At 48.4% G+C, this 21,365-nt stretch overlaps 2 protein-coding genes across 10 annotated transcripts in view; both read left to right on the top strand.

Annotated features, from left to right (window-relative positions):
• Window positions 1–12,917, top strand: part of man1a1 (mannosidase, alpha, class 1A, member 1) — a 54,231-nt gene extending 41,314 nt beyond the window's left edge. For both annotated transcript variants that reach the window (XM_058064356.1, XM_058064366.1), the window contains exons 5-12: window positions 3,580–3,674; window positions 7,219–7,342; window positions 7,432–7,525; window positions 8,328–8,443; window positions 9,217–9,436; window positions 9,500–9,672; window positions 9,744–9,859; window positions 9,930–12,917. In XM_058064356.1, the coding sequence (XP_057920339.1) occupies window positions 3,580–3,674; window positions 7,219–7,342; window positions 7,432–7,525; window positions 8,328–8,443; window positions 9,217–9,436; window positions 9,500–9,672; window positions 9,744–9,859; window positions 9,930–10,056 (1,065 nt within the window). In that variant the 3' untranslated portion in view covers window positions 10,057–12,917. The remainder of the gene's footprint in view (window positions 1–3,579; window positions 3,675–7,218; window positions 7,343–7,431; window positions 7,526–8,327; window positions 8,444–9,216; window positions 9,437–9,499; window positions 9,673–9,743; window positions 9,860–9,929) is intronic.
• A 356-nt stretch (window positions 12,918–13,273) lies between these two features.
• The window catches only part of fam184ab (family with sequence similarity 184 member Ab), a 31,395-nt gene continuing 23,303 nt past the window's right edge, over window positions 13,274–21,365 (top strand). Inside the window, exons 1-5 of one of the 8 annotated variants that reach the window (XM_058064330.1) lie at window positions 13,274–14,034; window positions 14,156–14,245; window positions 14,409–14,640; window positions 14,992–15,160; window positions 15,613–15,684. In XM_058064330.1, coding sequence (XP_057920313.1) covers window positions 15,625–15,684 — 60 coding nt within the window. In that variant the 5' untranslated portion in view covers window positions 13,274–14,034; window positions 14,156–14,245; window positions 14,409–14,640; window positions 14,992–15,160; window positions 15,613–15,624. Of the gene's footprint in view, window positions 14,035–14,145; window positions 14,246–14,364; window positions 14,641–14,991; window positions 15,685–15,744; window positions 16,323–21,365 lie in introns of those variants that run through there. The other 7 variants (XM_058064291.1, XM_058064297.1, XM_058064314.1 and 4 more) reach the window with 7 other exon arrangements.

Consider the following 21,365-nt stretch of genomic DNA (forward strand, 5'->3'; position numbering starts at 1 on the left):
GTGGTTTTGATTGGCTGTCAGATGTGGAGAGAATCTGGGGGTGTCAAAGTAGTTTGGAGGAGGAAAAGTGGCCAGTGTTCAGTTCAGTTCAATTTATTTGTCTCCCTTGTTGATGAAGTACTCTTGCCAGTACCGGATCTTGGTAGTATTGAAGATAAAAATACATAAATGTGTCTGTAAATGAATGCAAACTTACCGATATGTTTAGTCTGGCACCGACGAGTTCCCATGAACTCTTGATGTTCTTTTTATAGATGTAAATAGCCCTGTAATGTAAATCTTAACACACATTGAAAATGAATGGAGTAGAAGCGATACATGCCCATAATAGATATCCCATGATATCACATACAGCACAGTAACATGTTAGCAATAGTAATCATGCTAGGTTAGCCGATTCACTGAAGGAAAGCAACTGACGGATAGTTGGTAGAGCCCCGGGCTGTTTTAAGACGTGTCGCGAAGCCTGGGGGAGGAGGTTTTGTCCTCGTGATGTCATGAAAAGTCACAACCTGAAAACCGAGTGTTTTTTCTCACGTTTGGGGCTCACGTAGCGACACGTCTTCCTGTTGGAACATCATCGTAAAGTCAAAGCCGCTTTTGCAGAAAACAGCAGTGGAAAAAAAATGTGAAAAACAGCAATGACCTAACAGGTATCAAAGGACCGTCGTGGACGTGTACGTCATATAGCATCCCAGCTAGCCCTGCCCCCACCACACACACACACAGATGCAACTGTCTTCTGGGCCTGCAGGGGGGGTCACCGTGAGGCATCACGCTGTGATTCATCTTAGTTAGCGAGCTGTCCTGGAAACACTCTGTGGACTGCAACACGTATTTACACACAAATACACACATACACACACACACACACACACAGTGGCAGTTTAGGGAAGTGGGAAAGGCTAGAAAAACACATGAAAGGTTATAAGTCTGGACTAAGCATTAGGTACCCAACTTAAACATCCAGTTCACGCACCCATAAACGTGTCTATTTTTAGCATGTAACTGACTCCACCCCCCTTCCAAACTGTCATCTGATTTTTTTTTTCTATCAACATTTGTCGTTATTAGATGAAATTAAGGTCCAAATCCCTTCCCTTCTCTCTTCAATTACCATTGCCTCCTCTTAATTCCCTAGGGAGGGAAATAATCCCAAGGTCTATGTCCACTGATGATGGAGGATGACACGGAAGGGATTGATGGCGTCGCCTCTGGCCTGCTGGCTAATGCTAACAAAGGCTGTGGTGTGTTTAAGGACCCCCAAACAAAAGAGGAACATTATCAGTGGCATAAAGACGTGGGCTGTCTACAGCGGTAGATGTATGATGTATATTATGTATATATATGATCTGCATCATCACGTGCTTATGAATGATAACCAACCTATGGTGGATGTTCATCAGGGAGGTGTTTATTCAGCAATACCTTTAAGTTCTTCTTCTGATTTAAAAACATGAAGCTGCTCCCAAGCTACACAAGACGCCGCCTCCCAACCCACCTGCTGAATAAAAAGAGCCCCTAAGCAGGCGAGGAGCAGGCGAAGTTATCTAGTGGGGGCCGGGAAGGACATCTTCATGAATAGGATGACTTCTTTTATGAGCGGCGTGCATTTTCCCATCAGTTCTTATTAGCTCTGAGAAGGTCATCTAAAAGTGCATCCAAACAATAAACTAGAATGATCCTCGGCGTCTGCTGGGAAAAGAGAGACAGTAGAAAAAATCGAAAAAAGAGAGACAAATAAAAAGCCACACGCGGTGATTGAGGTCAGAGAATGTGGACCAGCAGACACTGGAGGACATCCGAAAGCCTCCGAGAGTTGTTCACAGGAAGTGTCCTACTTTTGTTTCTCTGGAAGCTGTCTGAGCATCGCCGTGCAGAGGGTGGCTTTGAAGGTCATCGGGCCGCTTGGATGATGCCTGCGTCATGTCAGGGCATCTATGGGACCATGTCCATGGATGCCACTGCCATCATGTCCATGGATGCCACCACCATCAGGTCCATGCAGGCCATTTTTCTGATAGATTGTGGGTAACGGTGACCATTTGACTCAATCGCTCATAGTGGACTCGTAGTGGACTCGTAGTGGACCCGTAGCACAGACAAGAGTCATCGACCTGGAGGGTCCATTGTTAGTCCAGATGCTTTACAGGCTGCCATACGTGGTGAAACATGAACGAGCCAGACTTCATCTTGGGCGTCAAGGACAAGATGTCTGATTCCTTCGTTTTAGAGCAGTAAACATAAAGCAACGCCAAACAAACATCTAGGGTCTGCATGTTCTTTCTCGAGTGTTGTGACCTGGATTCTCCAGACCGAGACGCCACTAAAAGGCGAAGACGTGATGGTCAGGTTTAAATGCTCGCTGAGCCGCTAACCTGCCAAGCTGTCTGTACCGATGAGGCTTTCAGCTCTCCTGGGAAGCGATGCTTAGAGCTCAGGCCGAGCACCACGCCACGTTCCCTTCATCTTCCACGTCACTCCTGGCTTCTTGAAGGACAGTCTGGAACCTCCTCTCTCATTTGGAAGCTAACTCTCTCGCTCAGCGGATTAATGTCTCCTTCAAGCAGCTACTGAACTCCTGAAGGCCTCATGGGCTGTCCTCAACGTGACCCCGCCCCGCCCCGTCTACAGGATTGACAGATGCACTCGCACGTTCCCTCACAATGTTGTGGCTTCTCCTGGTGGATGTTTCCACACGAGCATCCAGGTGTGAAATGTGATGATTAACATTTATTACCAATGATATCAGCACATCGGCGTCATGCTGGCGTGCGCCTCCCTCTCTGTGTAATTCATTTGCTTATTAAGCTCGTTGGCACTTTGCTTGATGGCCTTGGACACGGGGCGGGTTTCATTTATTCTTCTGTGCGTCCCTGCAAGTCTTTTTATTCTCCCCTGCAGTGTGCTCCTCGTCTTATTAAAGGCATTCATCACTGGGCTCTGATGCCTTGTTACGACATCGCCCCACGGCGCACACACACGCACACACACACACACACACACACACACACACGTGGCAGGGGTCTCCAATGTGTGGCCCAAGGACTGTTTGTGGTCCAAGGATGTGTTTTGTCGTGGTCCGTGGCACGTTTAAAAAAATTCAAAATAGATGAAATCTAAAGTCAAATCCAAATATGAAGAGAAAATATTCTCGATTTTTTTTACAAAAAAAATGTATATACCATAAAGTTAAAGACAATAGAATGTGTAATATTATGAGAATCAAACAAAACAAATACTAGATAACTGTATATACTATAAGCCAAGAACAAGCCAAAAGCAAATGTACGGAATAGTTGACAACCTCCTCAGCTTTCCTTTTCTTGCATCTCATCTGCCCCCCCTGCAGAGAGCGCCGTCCCTGGGGGGGTGGATGTCTGCTGCGGATGACACTCGATGGAATAGATGATAAATGAATGATAAAACATAGCTTTATGTTTGCTACAATGGAAGGCAAACCAGCCCAGAAGAAAACTGCAAAGTTTTGGCGTGAATTTTCATGAAAATTCCAAACTGTCTTCCCCAGTGTGTTTTTGGACTTTAGAAATAATGAACTTCTCTCTTTGTGGTCCTCAGGTGTTCCGTAGGAAGGCGGTGGAGTTGGGTGAAAAACTGCTTCCAGCCTTCAAAACACCCACCGGTGTCCCGTGGGCGCTGCTCAACCTCAAAAGGTAAGCCGTGGTGGCTGCCGCTTTGTTGAGTAAAACCGCCTGGTGGTCCATCCAGCGTGTGCTGTGGAACAGGATGCAGACGTACCAGACTTCCTGCTTTTTTACTCGACATTGTGGTACTTTATTATGTCATACTCTCCTTTATTACTCCACTTCGACTACACAGAATTTCGAGACAACCCATCATTCCTGGCAGTCTTTTGTTCCACTCCTTCCATTAAGCGCACCTAATAAAGAGACCCCCCCCCCCCCACGCCTCACCAGAGGGAATCACGACACGCCACAGTTTGTCAGCCGTTAATTAAAAGCGTGGTCGTCATGGGGATAAACGTGCCGTAACAAATAAAGTTCCTCTGTTTACACGGGCGAGTGAACGCGGGATTGAGAAACAAGCCGGGGGGGGGGAGGGCATGAGTGAATTGCGGTCCCATCACCGCCTGCATTCAAAGTCTTTATGTTTTCCTTGTAAGTGTGTACGGTGCTGGAAGGTGGAGGTGACATTGGGAACTGAAAGAGATTCCAAGCAAGGCGTTCATGAGGAGATGCTCTCCTTCCTGGTGGGACCTTGACCCACATCGGGGGAGGAAGAAAGAAAGTCACACTTGCACACGTTTCTAGCCTGGGGGTGCTTTTATTGCTCCCTGCTGGATTCCTGCCTTCTGTCCACTCCATCTTCCCACAGGATCCCATATCTCCATCTCACGTACCAGGACGTTCGGCCAGTAACTCTTATCAAGAATATTACAACTTAACCACAAGTCTTAGTGCGAGTGTGTCCAACCCCCGGCCCATGGGCCATGTGCAGCCCACAGTGAACGTATAAATCTATGCTACACTCCACTAGCCTCGCCTCCTCAGACTGCCTGGTCCCGGTCAGACCAGTACAGATGGACGAAGGAGGAGTGAACACTTGCTTTTCAGTAAAAATGTCCCCACCACTTGCCCCCCCACATGGGGAAAGAAATGCTCCAAGCCTCCAGTGTGCGCCTGTGTGGGCTCCTGCGGGGTTTTAGCCAGCGCCACATGGGGGAAGTGGAAGATGTCCGTTGATGGAAAGCGTTGGGCAGCCGTTATCTGCCGGGGCCAGCGTGTCCTACAGCTCAGCTATTAACATTCAGCCTGATAAAGGGCTTTGCCGCATCACTCAGCAGCGGGAAGCTTCCGCTGACCCCCCCATGTCATTTCACTCCCACTTTGCTTGCCCCCAAATACGCCCCCCCCCCGGCCTCCAGGCATCCATGATACCATCAGCTGTGCCTGATGTCCATGATCAGCTGATATTAGCATACAAGTCAGATATTGGCTCGTATCTGTATGCTTTATTTCTAGGGGTAAAGAATAAAGAATGATCTGGCCGATACCAGAGAAATATGATGTCATACCAATAAATCCGATGGATGGATGTAACACACCAGGCGCTATAAACAGCATAATAATAATACAAGGTGTTCTACAAGTGGTGTTCCCGTATGTGTCCTAGTTTGCACACACATTGATTGTTTATGTGTGAAGAGCCAGCATGGTGTGTTCATGACACCGCGCCCGCATTGTTATGTGTCGATATCGGTATCGGTAATGAAGCGCTGGGTGAAGTGGCGCACCTCTGATGATTGTCTGCTCTCCGCCATGTTTGTACGTTGCTTTCCTGCCCCGTTGTCAACGTTGTGTTGCGTTCCGAGCAGACCGAGCGTGACCGCCATGAAGCGAACTCGTTCCCTCTCTGGCTGTGAAAAGCCGCTGTAAAAAGTGTCAGTTTATTTGACAGATTTGCTCCTTCAGCCGCAGCTCAGCTCAAAGGCTAAAGCAATCAATGCTAAGCTCCCGGGGTCTCGCTGCGTGATTAATAGGCCTAGACGCTGAGTGGCTCCATTAGCGCGCCCTCGTGGGCTCGTCATCCGGGCTTGACCCACTTGAGTGCCGCCCCGTCCCGTCGTGGATGCCATAGCTAGGAGTTGGGTCTAATGGAGACTGATTGCATTAACATTTGGGGGGCGCAAAAGTTTATTATGGCGGAGGAGAAGCGTGGTCACGTCACAATTGGAGTGGAAGGAATTCTCGTGGCTTTGAGATCATGAATGAAGGCTGAGGGCTGAGCTCGTGACTCTATTTCCATAATATGATGACTTTGTTGCCATAATACTTTTCCCTCAGCTTAATTTTCTAAAAATGACAACTTTATTTTCTTTAGTTTCTTGGTCTATTACCACTTTTTCCTTTGAGCGTGGCTAGCAATAACAGCGTCCATGGTGCTGCTGTTTTTGAAGGCCGTTCCCGCCAAGACCGGAGTTGACAAACTTAATGTTGCGTCCTTTTGCAGCGTGCCGTCACGCGGCCGCAGGGTCTGCTGGCCGTGATTTAAAGCTTCTAATTAAGTCGCTAACTGTGAATCCATTGCAATCCACGTTCGCTCCCTTCCTGGCCTGGGGGAGGAGGAGGAGGAGGAGGAGGAGGAGAGCAGCAATGGGTGTCAAGGAGAGAGGAAGAGCTATGGAGGGATAAAAGAAGCGGGACGTATATCTGGGCCAACATGTGCGCTTCATCTGAGCACACAAGAATGGCGGTGTGGGGGGGTGGAGAAGTGGGGGAGCGGGGGAGCGGTAGAAGCCACGTCCTTTTGCCACGCGCTAATTTATGGAGATGGGAAGCCCGCTCTGTTTTTCCAGGTGGGCGCACCGCACCGCCGCATTTCGCTCGCCGCGGGGCGTCACATCGTCAGGTCGTGATTGGTCATTCCACTGCCGGGGAGGAAGGCGCTGTCGTGTTGACATGGCGGACGAGTGGTCGTTCCCCAAAGCGCTAACACAGCGAGCGAGGAGACGCGATACGTCCTCCATGTCGAGTCCATCCCAGGCCCGGAACGCCGTTCTTCGAGGTCACGAGCCTCAATTTGCTGACCGACAAGCACGCCAAGCGACCTCACCCAACACGAGTCAGGACTGCCTGGCCGCTTGTACGTCAGCCAATGACGTTTTAGCTGGAAGACAACTTTTTGATTTCATCCATTTCTTCTTCCCAAAAGCCAATTTTCTCTGCGGAAAACTCCCCATTCCGCCTAAATGGGGGCTAGCTTCCACATATCTGATAACCATAGCACGCCCAGCATGGACAAAGTAACGACGTGACACTCGAAGCAGCTTGGACAGTCAATGCCAACGCCGCTTGGAGAAACAGCGTCTCCCACAGCGAGCCAAGGCGAGCCACCCAGGAGGAGGTTAGGATGGCAGGAACATGGAGAACATGTAACGTCCTTGTGGAAATGCAGAGGAAAGAACATCCATGTCAGATGCAAAGATGATTCGGATGAACTTTTTCTCCTTTTTGCTTGTTTTGTCAAATATTCCTGCTTTCTTCTTCTACGTTTTTTCTTCAGATATGATGGCCTTATGATCACAATATTTGATGAACATATTAGGATTTGTTACAGGATGATGGGAACTGGGGTCAGTGGTTCTCTGGTGGTGGGAGCTCGGCCTTGCTGTGCCGTTTAACGATGCTCACCGTCCCAGTTTCATTTGTTTTCCGTGTGTCTTCTGTGTTGGTGCAGTGGAATCGGGCGAAACTGGCCGTGGGCGTCGGGTGGCAGCAGCATCCTGGCCGAGTACGGAACGCTGCATCTGGAGTTCATACACCTCAGCAAACTGTCGCAAAAGCCCGAGTTTGCTCAGAAGGTAGGAAGACCGTGGATCATGGAGATCCTGGTCGGACTCGGGCGGGTCTGCTCGGTCCGCTTTGACATCTTGGGGCTGTCTTGGTCCAGGTCATGAACATCCGCAAGGTCCTCAATCGCCTGGACAAACCGCAGGGGCTCTACCCCAACTACCTGAACCCCAACAGTGGCCAGTGGGGGCAGCGTGAGTACACCCTCCTTGCCTCCTGAGGACCACTTTGCTTTTATGACTTTATTACCGTCATCTTATGGCCGATTTTATCATTTGATTGTAGTATTTCAAATGTATTTTTCATGCTGACTTCTTAGGGCCTTTGTCCTCCTCAAGATGTTAGCTGGTCTTGTTGAAGGCAACAATACGAGAACGTTAGTCTTCTTCTGTCTTTACATTGATCAGTTGTTGTTGTTACCTTGGGACCCGCACCTCTTGATGGCGTCCTGCGTACAGTATGAAATATTCATCACATGTGTTATTAGCAGAAGTCTTAGATATGAATATATTTCCCTATCCGTAGCTTTGGCTTGTGGCTTCTAACGAGAACTTTCATGCTTATTTTCCTCCACAAAGTCGTTACATAATTGGGATGACAACACATTTGCTGCATCATTTATGACTGGGGGGGGTGGGGGGGACGTCCGTCCTCCACATCTTCATGTTCTTCTGTGTCTTTATGAGCAATTCATCCACGGCTGAAAGCGCATGACGGCAGCTGCAGGAGTCTTTCCTTTGGCTTCCCATCTTCTCCAAGTCCCATCATCAGCACCCCCCCCCCTCATGCTGGAACTGGTGCTTCCAACTCCGTCCAGTAGATGGCATCATAGAGCTGCATGTTGCATGTTTGTATGGATGTCACAGCCATAGAACACCTAGAGAGATCAGTCCAAGTGGTCTAAAATGGCCGCTGCTGAAGAAGTTGAATGAGCAGCCAGCAGCGTGGGGGGGTGACAGCAGGAAGAGGAAGTTGATGGCGGTTGTTGTGTTGCAGATCACGTGTCTGTGGGCGGCCTGGGTGACAGCTTTTATGAGTACCTTCTCAAAGCCTGGCTCATGTCTGACAAGACGGATGAGGAAGCCAAGAAGATGTACTATGATGCCCTGCAGGTAACACGCACACACACACACACACACACACACATCTCACGTGCACTTTGGACACCACTGGTGTGTGTCAGGTACACAACAGTGGGCATGGACAAACAGCTCGTTAGCATTAAAGCTGCAGACACCCAAACGGGCATCAGCCTTGTAGCATCAGAGCTAGCAGGCTGTCCATCATCTAACGTAACTTTTTAATCCGTCTTGTTGGAAGTTCATGTTTCCATCATCTAAAGTAACTTTTTATTCCGTCTTCTTCATGTTTTGTGTGAAAACAAACCCAAAAAGCTGTGGCGATTGTTTGTCAGTCGTTGTCGTCTTGGAGCGCGCTCAGTTCCTCCGTTGACGGATTCTGGGCGACGTTGCGTCGTAGCAGATGGTGTCGTGCCAGCGTAGCGACAGCTGACACACACACACACACATTTGCATGAGAAGACAAATCTGATTAATCTGTTGGAGCATGTGACGGCACGCAGGAAATAACACACTCCTCATGCGTCCAACGCAACTTGGGTGTGCGGCGTTGTTGTTTGGGACTTGAACGCAGCGCTAATCTTGCAGTGGATACTTTGTCCCTAATCCTCCTGGATGCTGTGGATTAGACGCTTTATTTGTGGAGGATGAGGGCTCCACGTTGGTGCTTTGGTTGGCCCGTTTAGACACAGCAGGGTGTCCAAAGTGCGGCACAGGGGTGGTTTTAAGACGTGCAGTGAAGCCTGAGGTTTTCAGTTCATTTTTATGGGACATTTGTAAGCGGCGTTCCTCTGCGTCTGTCCCAGGCCATCGAGACCAACCTGATGAGGAAGTCAAGCGGCGGGCTGACGTACATCGCCGAATGGAAGGGGGGCCTTCTGGAGCACAAGATGGGTCACCTGACCTGCTTTGCGGGCGGCATGATGGCGCTCGGTGCCGACGGGGCCCCCGGTGACAAGACGGGCCACCAGATGGAGCAAGCCGCCGAGATCGCACGGACCTGTCACGAGTCTTACTCCAGAACCGGTAACTCCTCGGGTTGCGGTCCGGGCCCGTCTTGCGGTTCTGACGACTTTGCTTTTTCTTTAGCTTTAAAGTTGGGCCCGGAGGCGTTCCGCTTCGACGGCGGAGTGGAGGCCATCGCCACCCGGCAGAACGAGAAATACTTCATCCTGCGCCCCGAGGTCATCGAGACCTACATGTACATGTGGAGGTTCACCCACGACCCCAAGTACCGGGACTGGGGCTGGGAGGCGGTCCAGGTAAGGGATGCTAATGCTAACACAGAAGCGGCAGCACTCGGAGCCTCATGACTGCCGGACCTCCTCCGCAGGCCTTGGAGCAGCACTGTAAGATGGAGGGGGGCTACAGCGGCATCAGGGACGTCTACGTGGCCAAGCCCGCCCACGACGACGTGCAGCAGAGCTTCTTCTTGGCCGAGACGCTCAAGTGAGATGCGCACACGCTGCCATTTTCATGTCCTTGAAAGGTCTCTGAAGGTGAGCGTTGTGTGCTCCAGGTATCTCTACCTGCTCTTCTCCGAGGATGACCACATTCCCTTCGACCACTGGGTCTTCAACACGGAGGCCCACCCTCTGCCCGTCATCAGGAGCGAGCGGACGGAGCAAAACAACGAGGTGGAGTAGCTGACCGTTCGCACCGAGAACCTCGGACCTCGTAGACCCGAGCCGGACGCCTTGGATTTCTCCCGACTGGAAGTTTGTTTGTTTCGGAATTCATGGGATCCAAGCGGACTTTGACTTTCCGCTTGTCTTCTGTGGGATGTTTTACTGCTCAGAGGTGGTCTGATGTTCTCTTCAGAACCGGCGCCAGACGTGCTAACCGCTAATGCTAACCGCTGGCACGGTGGAGGACGATCCCGGAGGCCATCTTTGTTTACATGCGTCTTCTCCTCCCGCCGCTCTGTCGCCTCGGCAACCACAGGAAACCACCTTTGCTCCTTCGGGGTGGATGCAGGATGAATTCCCAAAAAGGACATATCCTGGGGGGTGTGGCTTGGGAACTGTAGCCACGCCCTCTCGTGACCTCTGATCGTGTTTACAAGAAAACCTGGCCGAAGTCTATCCCTTGTTAAATCCTCGCCATGCCACGCCCACACTGCTTCCTGTCAGAGCCGCGTGCAGGAGACGTCAATCATGCAGGAACCACTTTTATACTCTTCACCTCTTTTTTTTACTCAGACGATCAAAACGTGACGAGAAATACCACATTTTTATTGCTGACGAAGCAAATATTCTTTTCTTTTAGTGAGATGTTTTTTTTAAGCTTTCACATTCCCAGATTTTTGTTTTTTGCAGGCTTTTTTTATGTAATTAGAGAAGAAGAAGCAGGACGATTAGAAAACAAAACATGAGCCGCATGCAGCACATCTTTCATGCTTTGGTGCCCCTCCCTACATTGGACAGTAATTGCAGTACCAACTCCTACCACTATGCGGTGCAGCTGCTCTGTGGTTGGCTCTCGCCACCGGAATGTGTCCACAAATGGGAACAGAGAGCAAAGGGACAAGTTGTTGCATCTGCGGACCGATGGGGGAAGAGTTTGGACCCCCCCCCTCCCCAAACGAGACGTCATGGCACTCATGAGTGTTCCTAATGTTTTGACCACTAAGCATTTGTTGCTGAGATCCTTTTACTTGTTTTTATTGGGTGGGGAGGCTAAGCTTCATTTTTTAGTTACTTTTTTTCCAATTTTTCTTTAGGATGATGATCTTCTTGGGTGGTCAGATGCCCCCCCTCCTCTATGAGGACACACACAGGAAGCCATAGCCGTCCGTGTCTGGTCCTTGTAGTCCTCTTCTCATCAACGCATCATTAGCCAGATGTTTTTAATGGGCGTGTCCAAGGCAACGCCTCAGAAGCTAGTTTGAATTTGTGCCTTAGCTTCTGACGTTGCTCGCACAAACAATAGCTTGGTGGTCATTGGCGGTAGATGTTTAGCACTGTAGCTTTAAGAGAGCGAGCGAGCCACATGAGGATGCTACCAAAACGACAACAAATCATCTCCGGGAGGATGGTTGGTGCAGTAGTGCCCCCTCGTGGCGCACATGAAACGTGCAGCTGCTTGGTGGGCCCGGTGGATGGTAAACGGGGTGCCACACTGACACCCAGTGGTGGGAGACCAGCATTACAGCGATGCCTAACCTAGGTTTAGATCACGTGATCATTCCGCAACATTTCATCCCTTTAACGTCATTCACTCGGTGGACATTTTATTTGAGTTTTTTTGCTTACTTGTGATTATGTTTTCAGTACAATATTAGCAACACCACACACGCGCACACGCTCGCACGTTTATGATACATCCACTAGAAAGATGAGGTGTACCTAATCAAGGGGATCATTTCCCTCGTGTACGTCAAAAATGGGATGGACATGTTGTCCCATCAGATTGTAATCATCAATTAATTAGTTTGTTAATTTGTGTTGACTTTGCATTTGCATCCATGCACTTATGGATTTGAATGTTTTTAATTGTGTTAACTTATTCGGGATGTGCCGGTGCTGTTGTAGTGTTGCAAGCCGACCACCGGAGGGTGCTGTTGCTCCAGTCTAAATAATCATTGACGTGAGCAGAGCTGCCCGTAGGTTTAACATGTCGGCGAACGGCAGGAAGTAGACGTCAAGTTTGGGAGAGAGGTTGTGAATGTACCGTCTAAATGTGAAGAAATTGTTTTGTTTTCATCTCGGAACACAAATGAGACGACTTCTTTGTCTTCCTCTTTTTCTCTGTTTATTCCGTCTTATTTTCCCTCTTGTCTTCCTCAGACAGCGCCGCCTTCTGGTCACACAGGAAATAGTTCGTTGGCATTTTGTCTGACTTTATTTTCCCAGTTGTGACGTTTTAATTTGGAAATCCGTGGGAAATGAAATATTTATTATTTTTGGGTACGTGGGTTGTTCAGCGGTCCAACAAGGCGAGGACAAGTTTGCTTTATTTCATCCTGCCTTGCTCAACATGTTGGGCACTTGCAGAGTTCCTTAGTAATACTTTAGTGGAAACTTATTGAAGTTATTTTTAGGTTGGAAGCTTCATGATTATATGACATTACTTTATGAATGGGGTTTTTAAAAGGGTATAAAAGAGAAATCTGCGTCTGACATTCATTTTTGTAGCACCTAACTACTTTTGTGTTTTAGCTAATGATACATAAGCAGTAACGTAGCTCTTGTTTTAATCATCATTTTCTTTAACTTAATTTTAAATCAAGATTTATGTGACCACAATCATTCCATTGCACATAGATTACTTTTTTGTCTTCATATAAAATGTTGTTAATTTGTGGGAAATGTGTTTTTGTGTTCATAAAATTCTAAATATTATGGAGAATGATTGCAAATATTCCATAGTGGCAGGAGACCACTGGATGTTTCTATAAAGATCTTCTGCGCTTTGTGGATTCACACGAGATGAATGAGCTGCAGACTTTTTAATAAACTATATTTGGTACACTTCTATTGTGAATAAAAAGATCTTTTATTACGTGGTTTGGTGTTTTTAATTTAGTTTTTCATTCCAAAAATGCCATGAACTGTGATGCAATTCCACGTTTAAACCACTAGAGGGCGACAGAAGACCGCAGCTTTTCTTTACCACAAGAACAAGCTTATCATTTGGACTCACTTTTTCAAGTCAACTTTTTCTTCCTGTAGGATTATTATTATTATTATGTTTGTTTACTGACGGCTTCCAGCAGCGGGCTTTACCTTTCTTACATCAACCTCAAAGTTTCCACCGAGGATGTTCTTCCTTGTTGGTTTGTGTGTGCGTGACTTCATCTGCTGTTGTTTCTGTCTTCTTCTCAACAGCATTTACGTTTTTGGAAAGCAGGAGAAACAGAAAAGAGTTTTTGCAGCTTTTGAAGTCCTAAACTTTCCACTCAGCGACAGATTAGTTGAAGAAGAGAAGATGCTCTTTGGTCTTTTAGTCTGCAACTAGCAAGACCAGATGACGTCTATTGTTGTTTTGGTGGAGGCCGTGCACGTGGACGGCATCACGTGGACAGCTTCACGTGCACAGCGCAGGAGTAGAAGAGATGTCTGCTGTGGACCAGGAAGTAGCAAAGATCGGTAAACAGGAAGTGAGAAAAGCATTGAAAAGGATGAAGAGTGGAAAGAACTTGGTCCTAACGGCATGGAGGTATGGTAAGGTAAGGTCTAGGAGAGGTAGCAGTAGAGTTCCTGACCGAGTTGTTCAGTAGGATCCTAGGTGGTGAGAAGATGCCTCAGGAATGGAGGAGAAGTGTGTTGGAGGCCATTTTTAAGCCCGAGGGTGATGGCTAATGGCTAATGAGCCATAGCATGAAGTTATGGGAAGAGTAGTTGTAGGTAGACTAAGGGCAGACATCAGCATCTGGGAGCAGCTGTATGGATTCATGCCAACAAAGATACTACAGATGCAGGATTTGCTTTAGGAATGTTCATAGAGAAGGTCAGAGGGAGCTGCATGGTGTCTTTGGAGATCTGGAGAAAGCCTATTGGTAGAAGGAAGAAGAAGAAGGATAGTGATAGCTTTCTCAGACAAGGATCCACCACTCTGATAACGATAGAACGTGGAACGGTTCACTCGGACTACAATGCTAATGGATTCCACTCTTCTTCCAGGTCTTCTCTCATCTTCTACTCTTTCTTCTCCTCCTCCTTCTTATAGTCGTCTTCTTTCTCATCTTTCTTCTCCTCCTTTATCTTTCTCTCCATCTCCATGTCTGTCTTCTTCTTCCATCAGCAGCAGGAAGTGAGACGGCCACAGGAAGTGGATGCTGGAGGGTCGGCCACAGGAAGTGTGGTAACACGTCCGTGTGGATCAGCTTTGAAGGTACCTTCAGGTTGTTTGGAAGAAAAAGCCACGCTTATCCGTCTGTGAAAGATATAACACTGCATCACAGCAGATCATAACAGGCCCTGTTTCAGCGCTTAGTTTGGGAAGTGCTTGAATGCTCTGCCATCCCTGCCCCCCCACCCCCCCTTCACCCGTGCAGGAACATCCATGGAAAGCGTAAAAAGAAGACAAGCAGACGAAGGAGAAGCTTCTGCGTCACGACGACATTGGCGTGTTGCAGCGCCTCTGGTCGCCGTTCCGGTCGTCGCTTTCTATTTTTTATCGTCCTCCGGTCCTGCTTTGATGGCTGATGAGCTGAGAGACGCGTGCTGCCTTCACTGACCGTGGGAGCTTTGTGCGCATCATGTGACCTCCCCACAGGGAAGGACAGGGTGAGCAAACATGAACGTGCTGTTCATCAATGAGAAGAATAAAAAGGTGAAGATATGAGTGATGATGGGACCAACACACGTGAATATAACATTATGCCTAATGTAACAATGCAGGGAAATATATACTACTACTATGGAAATATTACTACTAACCAGTGAATACTTTTGACTATCACATTTTTACTCAACAACAACAAAGCATTTATTTATTTGTGTGATTCCACACGATGTTTAAATAGGCTATGCGGGTGTGTCACTTTTAGCCTTTAGCAAGAGAAATGTCCCGGACCCGAAACAGAATGTCCAAAATGATTGCGGAGCATATTAGTGGAGTTGTCTTTTGTCCGACAGTCAGCGAAGGCATCGCCGCTCCCAACGCCAGTGAACGCACCGCGGAGTGTTGAGGTGATCCATGGCAACAGAGGCTCTCCGACCGTCGCGTCCATCGGACACCTCCATGTAGCCGGGGAGCACCGAGGAGGACCAATCCGGCTCGTCGGCTCCCGATTTGGGCTCCAAGGTGACCGACGAGGGAGCCAGACGGAGGCGGCCCGACTTCCGGTGCACGTCAGCGGCAGGTGAACCTGGCCGTGCCCGCACCTCGGAGCGCTGAGGCCGGCCTCGGTCAGGATGGTCGTCGCTAACCTCTCCGGAGCTTAGAATTCAACCGTCACCTTTTTTCCTTCTTCCCTCATCAGGACCACCATCACCATGGAGCGTTTTTAGCTCTGCTCGCCGACACAATGCGTCGCGTTTTTGACCGGTTTGCTTAAAAAATCATCTTTTCCTTTTTAGTGCACACAAGTTTATTTTTTAATTTTTCAATTATTAAAGCTCACATCTCCATCAAGCATTCGAAGCATCATCGTGAAGATGGCGACTGGGTCGGGATGGCAGCAGTATTACTGCCCTGCCGGTCAGGGGAAATATACTTCATCATCTTCCTCCACCTCATCCTCATCCTCCTTCCAGTCCGGCCTGGCCATGGAATATACCCAAGACCTGCACCTGAAGATGAGCAAGAAGATCGCCCAGCTGACCAAGGTAAGACGCGGATCTTTGGAGGCCTTTTCGTCCCTCAGCAACCCCGACAAGCTGGCCGGTCTCACAGCTGGGCTCCAGACTCCGTTAGGAAATGCGCATATATAACGCTTGAACTCCCCGTAATGGAGTTTGCTCAAATGCTCGACGACCGTTCGAATTTTCCTCGAATGTGAGCAATCTCTTGGTGCTATCGGCGCTCATAATGCTCATATTTCTGTAGCAGTGTTCCTATTGTGTTTGCAGCTGGATGGCGGTTTTAAGCGCTAGAGAGCGATAAATTAGCAAACTGCCAGATGAATTTGGGGTGGTAGGGCATCCAGTGTGTTGCCTAAGCCACATGCCGAAGTATAAAGCTGCACCACATGTTGGTAAAACCGCCTTGAAACATCACAAAATCAGCATGCCTTGAAGACGAATGGCGGGCAAGTCTCAAATTGGCCGATTCTTGATTGAAGTCTGGTGTGCATTTTGTTAATCCCACCAAGAGAGACGTCAGCTGGCTGAAGGTGAAAGCGGTGTGTTCGATGCTGCATCCATCAGCAGCATGCAGGCACTGGGTCATTAGCCACCACATTAATCACAGCGCTGATGGATCAATGGTTGCCGCCATTGAGATGTTGATGCTGATTCCAGGCCTTGTCAGTCAAATGCTTTGATACCCACGTGATGCTTGACCTAATATTTGTTGCTGTTTGCTCTCTTATTTGTTTTTATTTCAACGCTTTGCAATGTTGCTGTGCTGGCACACGCTGAATTCTTAATTGTTGTGCTTTTTATGCTCGTTGCGATGAAATATGAATGAGGCAAGCAGACATGGATGCTTTTCCTCGGATGTTTAGGCCTGTGTGACTGGCATCCCGGGAATGACATTAGAGCGGCCTGAGAGTTCACTTCAAAACTTGGGAGTGAGAGACTAGGATTTTTGCAGCAGATTCCTAAAAACAGCAGAGTGGGCCTTCCATAGAGGATCTTTGACGAGTGTTTTTAGTACAGCACTCCTGTCCTTTCAGCCAGTGGGGGAGGGGGCGGGGGTTGGGGGGTGAGCTTCCTCCCCCAGCGAGACAGCGAAGTGTTTGCAAGCGGGTCGAAACTTGTTTAGCGCTTTAGTGTGTCATTATCGCCAAGCTGGAGGTCTGGCGGCGCCCACAAAGACCTCAGAGAGAGCCACTTCATTAGGTACAGCATCTGCGGAGATCCAAAACAAAACAAGCAATCAGCTTTGCAAAGATGCCAATGCGGTCTTTTGGGGTGCTGGTCTGCTGTGCCCCCGGGGGGGCGAGCTGAGCCCGTGAGAGTCTCGCTGATGCTTCCTTTGCTTGCCAGGTGGCATCATTTCAATTTCAGCACAGTCGCTAAAAGATGCTCTCTGAATGTCCCAATATCCCAAAGGGAAAAACGGATAAACACAAAGTAGTTCCTCTTTCCTGATTCCCTGCAACGTTCAAGTTGGAATACTACGACCAGTTCCAGCTGGTTGGCAAACACATTTCCCCACATAAATAGTCTGTTCCAGGGTCAAGCCGTGGCCGTCAAACAGCAGCTCGAGCAGACGAAACCTGGTTGCACGTGACTTCCCCCGTGCACGCCCGCCGGCGGCACATTTGAGCCTCGTACCGTTTGCAGCCACGACCCGGCCGGAAACGGCGAATTGGCCGGCGGCGAGTGCGAGCCATCTGTTGTCGCTGGCCCGTGCGGCGCCATCGAGGCGCACGCATGCGGCGACTTCTGACTTCTTGTTGCCACCAGCTGGCGTGTCACAAGATGTTTGGGGGGGGGGGCTCTTGCTCCTTTTCAGCATGTTGGTTAGCCGCTTCATTTAGCGTTAGCCTCGCCGTTTCATGGAGTTTACTGCTCTCTTTTAGCTTTCTATTAGCATGTGCAGAAACGTTAGCAAACTCTTGCTGCTCTATCGAGGCCGCAACTCAGTACGAAAGGAGCGTAGGTCTCCTTTAACGAGTCAGTGATTTGGACCAAAAAGGCTCCTGTAGCGCTACCGGGCGCTACCAAGGCTAGCGTTAGGACCCCTACGGGGCGGGGCTACACACAGTGGGGTGTGTTGGTTGGTGGATAGAGGGGAAGGTTACAGCAAACCACGAAAAGGACTCATTTTCAAAATAAAGTTCTGACATAACAAGGTTTGCTATGTCAGCAGATTATATGGAGTATCTGGAATATATGCAGTATCTGGAATATATGGAGTATATGGAATATATGGAGTATATGGAATAGCTGGAGTATCTGGAATATCTGGAGTATCTGGAATATATGCAATATCCGCTGCAATCCATCATCAGCCCTTGCTGCCTCTTTCTGATGGATGTCCGTTTAAAAAAATATAATTGGGGAGGTGTCGCAGTTGCCAGAGCATGACTCAGCACTTTCTCTCTTGAATCAATAAGCTGCCTGTCTGTTTGTATTGGACAGCGTACAGCACCGTATATTGCTTATTAAAATCCATATTTACTCTCACATTAAAGTAGGGATGCTAGTGTGCTTTGTACGCCATGGATGTCAACATTAGCTCAATGCTAACGCAGCAAACACTTCTCAAACGCTCCTCAGGTTACACAATTCTGAAGTAGCACACAATCAAAGGTTTAACTCTGCTTTTTCTTTGGCTTTTTGTGTGACAAGAAGATAGCAGACCGGAGGTTATGTGAAATGTGCCAGTTACACTGCCTCACTTAAAACACTTAAATGTCACTTAAAACATCGTTTGTACATAAAGATGCTCCATAATGGCTTCCTTACCGATAGCCGATATTGTCCAGCATGTCATTATGTGTCATGTCATGTCATGTCTTGATGTGATGTGATATCTCATCTTAGGCCAGCATAATCAGACATCCCTATTGAGACACTTAAGGAGGGTGTTATGATGGGCATAGTTTGACCCTGTAACGGATGATTTCTAATTCCATGGCTTCCAGTGGGAGTTGGTTGTGAAAAGCGGCAGTCAGCTGTAGACGCTGTGAATGGGATGATGATCATCGTGGAGGCGAAGCGTTAGGAGGTCACAACGCGGCTTCCTTTGCACAGCTTGTATACACACACACACACACACACACGCACACACATTCCATTAGCGCTGCCATCAGTCAGTGCAGTGCTGTGCTAGCCTGCAGCCTGTGTGTTTTGTGTGTTAGCGCTGGTCGTATGTTGCGTTTCATCATGCTCGGCGGGGGCGAGAGGACCCGGTTAACAAAAGCGTCAGTTCTGAGATAAACCTGCTTGACTGAGAGCTGGTGGGGGTGGGGGGCTTGAGTGTAACATGGTCTTTGGTCACGTGGGGGCGGCAGCACCGTCATGGCTGCGTTGTTTCATGTTTGTTGGTTTGATGGGATGAGTCAAAGAAAAGCGCATGTAGGTGTCCTCAATGTTTTGTTGAAGGTTTTGGACGCTACGTGACGATGATCTCCTTGAAGCTGTGTCAGATACAGCATGTGACACTAACAATATCAGGATGGACGGAATTATTCATCCGATGCTGTTTTCTCCACTGTTGGCATGGAAACGCTGCTGCTCGGACTCGTTAGCCGAGTTTGTTTGCCTAATTGGACTCCACCGTCATCAGGTCTTTTTTAATTCCACAGATGAATCCCAGGCATGATACATTTGCTGCAACAACACGCCAAACCTTTCAGAAATAGTCTTTTTTTTTAACCGAAAGGACGTAGGTCTGCTTTCTCTACTGGGGTTTTGTACTGTCATTATTCTCCAGCCTGGAAGACCGTAAGTCTGCTCTCACAGATGCAATCAGGTGCAGCGAAAGTAGAGAAAGTGATTTGAGGCCCCATGAGGAAAGAGGAAAGAGAACTGCAGGAAACTCCAACACAAATAAGACAAGATCTAAGAGGCCCGACGCCCCATCTAGTTCGACGAAGCAGTACTCCGTCCGCCACGTATGCAGATGCGGTCGCCGTGTCTACGGTGGCCGTGCTAACATGAGGCGTGTGCACAGTGACATGGCGCCGTCAGGCCAGGCTGGATTAGAGATTTGTAGCTTTGAGCCGCTCGCTGTTGGTGACTCATCTGACCTGATTTTGCATGGCAGCAGCAAAGGCAGTAAAACATTCCCCCATGAAACACACGGCCATCATGGTTTCATTTCATTATGTCATGTCCATTTGGCATGGCGAACCCTTGATCGAGGTCCCGTCGACACGAATGCGGCGCAGGCAGGACATGAAACGTTCATTTATTTATCAATTGTTAAAGTCATGTGTGAGCGATTCAAAGCAAATTGGTGTTGATTGGTCCACCAAGATGGCTAATGCTAACATTTCAAAGATGAAAAGAGCATTTATTTTTGACTCTTAGATGCTAAAGTGGACGTCGGCGGGGGAAATTTGAGGTCAGCTGGGAAATTTTTGAGCAACCGCGAAGGCTCGCAACCGCGAAGGCTCGCAACGACTCCGTTAGCCCAAGGGAGCGCCAACATGGCCGCATGGTCTGGTTCTCCTTGCGTCATCATGGACGGCTTGTTAACTCAGCTTCCTCTCCATCAGCTTCTTCGAGCACTTTCCTTTTTACACCGGCAGCGGCCCAGTTGCCATGGAAACCTGCCAGTCATGCTGGGACTGTACTGTATACGTACTGTCTATAAGGCTGGTAGCCTTGGAATGGAACGCCTGCGAAAAGCCAGGCTCTGTTATGCAGTGTGTGTGCGTGTGTGTGTGTGACATCCAGTATTCAACCCCCCCACCCCCAACCCCTGCTCACCTGTGTGTGCTGCAGGTAATTACAGCCTCCCCCCTCAGCTCTAAATATATTAGCAGCTTCCACAGGAAGCCATCCTAACAACCTTTGAAGACTCGACAAGACAAAAAACTGAAAACTTAAACGGCAACAAGCTCCGTGGGTTGGCCCCGATACAGCCCCGATGGGTCAGTTGGTCGGCGTTTCGCCATCTTTTGTCGTCGTGACATAGACCATGAATGTACTTGCACTAAGGACATGGCTGGTTGCTGATTGGTTCCTTCTTTGGTGGTCCTTTATCAGATTGTTCCTTTAGTGATCGGTTTAGTCTGGATGGGGATTGGATTTGTTCCTTCATTTGATTGGTTTGGTCTTTTGGGGGGTGGCGGGGGGGTGGTTGATTGGGTCATTCTTTGCTTTGGCTGTTTTGTTGCTTAGTTGAACCTCGGCAGAGGTTTGAGGTTTGTTTAGGTCCCCTGGTCAGTGATTGGTTTGTTTGCTGGTTTCCATCTTTGGTATTTCATTTGTTCATTTGCTGGTCATAATGGTGTAGACTGGCTGGGTCATCGATTGGCTGCTTTGCTGATGTGTTTATTTTGTTTGGTGATCCATTTCTCTGTTGTTTTGTTCTTTGGTTTTTGGTTTATTGATTTGATTCTTTGGTTCGGTTGTTGTTTGTTTCTTGTTTTCATCATTTCATGTTGTCAGTTTGTCCATTTTTGTTCCGTGTCAGGAAATAACTGGATTGATGTTGATAAATTGGATGTCTCTTGGAAGGTCTTATGACAAATGATCGAATATTCGAGTTTGATTCCTATGTTGTATCGGAGTCGAACACGGTGTAAGCTAACTTACTTACTCATTAGAAATAAAGGGAAAGGATCCTGATGTCTGCATAAGGGAAGCTAATTTAGCTTAGAGAGCGTCATGGTGTGTGTGTGTGTGTGTGTGTGCGTGTGTGTGTGGCTATAAAGCTTGTGCCA

The sequence above is a fragment of the Doryrhamphus excisus genome, chromosome 1 (genome assembly GCF_030265055.1).
Source record: "Doryrhamphus excisus isolate RoL2022-K1 chromosome 1, RoL_Dexc_1.0, whole genome shotgun sequence".
NCBI classification, from domain to species: Eukaryota; Metazoa; Chordata; class Actinopteri; order Syngnathiformes; family Syngnathidae; genus Doryrhamphus; species Doryrhamphus excisus.